Raw genomic sequence first — 3,173 nt, 5'->3', positions numbered from 1 at the left:
GACTTAAATGGCTTGAACATATAGAGAGAAGACTTGTAAATTTTATGTTAAGGAAAATATATCAAATGGAGAAAAGTCAAACAGTAAGAAATGAGGAAGACTTTGAAAAATATAAGAGAAATTAAAGATCTTGAGTTTAACGGTTTAGATAAAAACGTGATCTTCATTAGAATATTACGACGAAAGTTGATCCATATAGATCGTTTAATTTATTGGGATAAGACTTAATTGTTGTTGTTATATTTGAATTGCACTTTTTATAAGGTTTAAAAATATTTTTTTATTATATTAAAATATAGAATTTTGAGATTTTAAAAATTTAATTTTAATAAATAAAAAATTTAATAAATATTATTAAAATTATCTGATGCGATTTCTAATGTTATCCCACAATTTAGATTTCACCAAAATAAATTAAAACAGAAACAATTTAAATGAAAGCTACTTGAACGATAAATTGAATGACTGTAAATTTTTTATTTAAATCACCTCTTTTAAAGGATAAAGAAGAAAGAGAAGTATATATATATATATATATATATATATATATATATATATATATATATATATATATATATATATATATATATATATATATATATATATATATATATATATATATATATATATATATATATATATATATATATATATATATATATATATATATATAAACGTATGGAAATCATATGATAATCTTGACAAATCATATTTTTGCAAAGTCAAGGAATGACTAAGTCACGTTATCTATATTATTTTTCTAAATATTCATATTGGTCAAATTGAGGTAACCTATATCATATTCTTATTTATTCTTCAACAGTTTATTCAACCCTAGAGATCCTTATAAATATCACTACATATCATGCCCAAAAAACTCAATATTTATATCCTCTTTTCTTTATTACTACAATTACACCAACATCATTAAGAAAAAGAAGCAAATATGAAACTTGCACTATTATTATCTCCCACTTTTGCGTTACTATTTCTCTCATGCTTAACTTCAGCTACAAATTCACCTCACAACACTTTTATCCATTGCCTAGTGAACCACTCACAACCTTCACACCCTATAACTTCATCAATCTTCACGCCAAGCAATTCCTTATTCTCTTCAGTTTTACAAGCCTACATAAGAAACCTTCGTTTCAACACATCAACCACAAGAAAACCATTTCTCATAATAACAGCATTACATGTTTCCCACATACAATCATCAATCATTTGTGCTAAAAAGCACAACTTGCAAATGAAAATCAGAAGTGGAGGACATGACTATGAGGGTGTCTCTTATGTAGCTGAAGTTCCATTCTTTATCTTAGACATGTTCAATCTAAGATCTATTGATGTTGATATAGGAAATGAAACAGCTTGGGTTCAAACCGGCGCGACCCTCGGTGAAGTTTACTACAGAATCAATAAAAAAAGTGAAACTCATGGTTTTCCGGCCGGTGTTTGCCCTACCGTCGGTGTCGGAGGACATTTAAGTGGCGGTGGATATGGTAATATGATGAGAAAGTTTGGTCTTTCTGTTGATAATATTATTGATGCACAAATAATTGATGTTAATGGTAAGTTGTTAGATAGAAAATCAATGGGTGAAGATCTTTTTTGGGCTATTAGAGGTGGTGGTGGAGCTAGCTTTGGTGTTGTTCTTTCTTATAAAATAAAATTAGTTAAAATTCCTAAGATAGTAACTGTTTTTCAAATTAGAAAAACTTTGGAAGAAAATGCAAGTGACATAGTTTATAATTGGCAACATGTAGCACCAACTATTGATAATGACCTATTCATTAGGCTTATTATTGATGTTGTAAATGTTACAAAAAATGGTACACAAAATGGTGCAAAGACTATTAGGGCTACTTTTATATCTTTATTTCTTGGTGATTCAAAAACTCTTGTTTCACTAATGAATCAAAAGTTTCCTCAGTTGGGTTTAAAGCAAAGTGATTGCATTGAAACAAGTTGGCTTCAATCGGTTTTGTTTTGGACTAATATCAACATTACGGAACCGGTTGAGATTTTGCTTGATCGTCAACCGCAATCGTTGAATTATTTGAAAAGAAAATCTGATTACGTAAAGAAGCCGATTTCGAAGGAGGGTTTGGAAGGGATTTGGAAGAAGATGATTGAGTTGGAAGATGCAATATTATATTTCAATCCTTATGGTGGAAAAATGGCTGAGATTTCATCAACAGAAACACCTTTTCCTCATAGAGCTGGAAATTTATGGAAGGTTCAATATCAAGCAAATTGGAACAAGGCAGGGAAAGATGTTGCTGAGCATTACATAAATTTGACTCGAAAGCTTCACAAATATATGACACCTTTTGTGTCCAAGAATCCAAGAGAAGCTTTTCTTAATTATAAGGATCTTGATTTGGGAATTAATCATAATGGTAAGAATAGTTACATTGAAGGGAAAGCTTATGGAGTTGAATATTTTAAGGATAATTTTAATAGATTGGTGGAAATTAAAACTAAGGTTGATCCTCATAATTTCTTTAGGAATGAACAAAGTATCCCTACTTTGCCTTATAGGAAGAATTAGAATGATGGTTAGTTATTAATTTCTTGTTAATTGTTTGTTAAATAGTAATAAGTTTGATTGTGGAAATAAAACTGGATGTTAAATACCAGTTAATAAGTTAATATAATGTATATATTAATGTAAGTTGGTTTGGTTTGATAATGAATGAATTAAAATTTGCCTTTTGTTTTCAAGGAATTTAACCTCTAACTATTAATATAACATTTTAATAACTAATATTTAAATGGTGGAGTTCAAATTTAATGTTCAAGTGTTTGTTTCTTTACATTGATATATGATACTAAAGCTTCTAATTAGAACCATCTATTGTTTATGATGAGATTGATTAAACCTCATTAGAAGAATATAAGTATTAATATCGTGTCTATTAATCTAATTAATATTGGAAGTCAACTTATGAAGACAATAAATGGAGGCAAAGACTTAAGAGTTTTGTGAAGAATTCAGAGGTTGATCAACTTGTGTAATTAACGTGCTTTTAATAATTCCGTTTGTGTCATATTGCTTACACACGAGCAAAGCGATAATCCCATAAGCTCACATTACATTAGAACAAGCAAATTACCATTATTCTTTAAGGCCGTCAAGAAATATTTATTTTTTAAAATGAATAAAT

The 3,173-nt window shown here is 28.5% G+C and overlaps 1 protein-coding gene across 1 annotated transcript; it reads left to right on the top strand.

Moving 5' to 3' along the window:
• The first annotated feature begins 870 nt into the window (after window positions 1-870).
• On the top strand, window positions 871-2,734 carry LOC127074887 (berberine bridge enzyme-like 8). The gene has a single exon (XM_051016301.1). The coding sequence runs from the start codon at window positions 947-949 to the stop codon at window positions 2,555-2,557; it is 1,611 nt and encodes a 536-aa protein (XP_050872258.1). The 5' UTR covers window positions 871-946; the 3' UTR covers window positions 2,558-2,734.
• Window positions 2,735-3,173: the final 439 nt, after the last annotated feature.

This window comes from Lathyrus oleraceus, chromosome 1, assembly GCF_024323335.1.
Source record: "Lathyrus oleraceus cultivar Zhongwan6 chromosome 1, CAAS_Psat_ZW6_1.0, whole genome shotgun sequence".
Classification (NCBI taxonomy): Eukaryota; Viridiplantae; Streptophyta; class Magnoliopsida; order Fabales; family Fabaceae; genus Lathyrus; species Lathyrus oleraceus.
The sequence above is the reverse complement of the archived record's forward strand: the minus strand, read 5'-3'. Positions and strand labels throughout refer to the sequence as shown.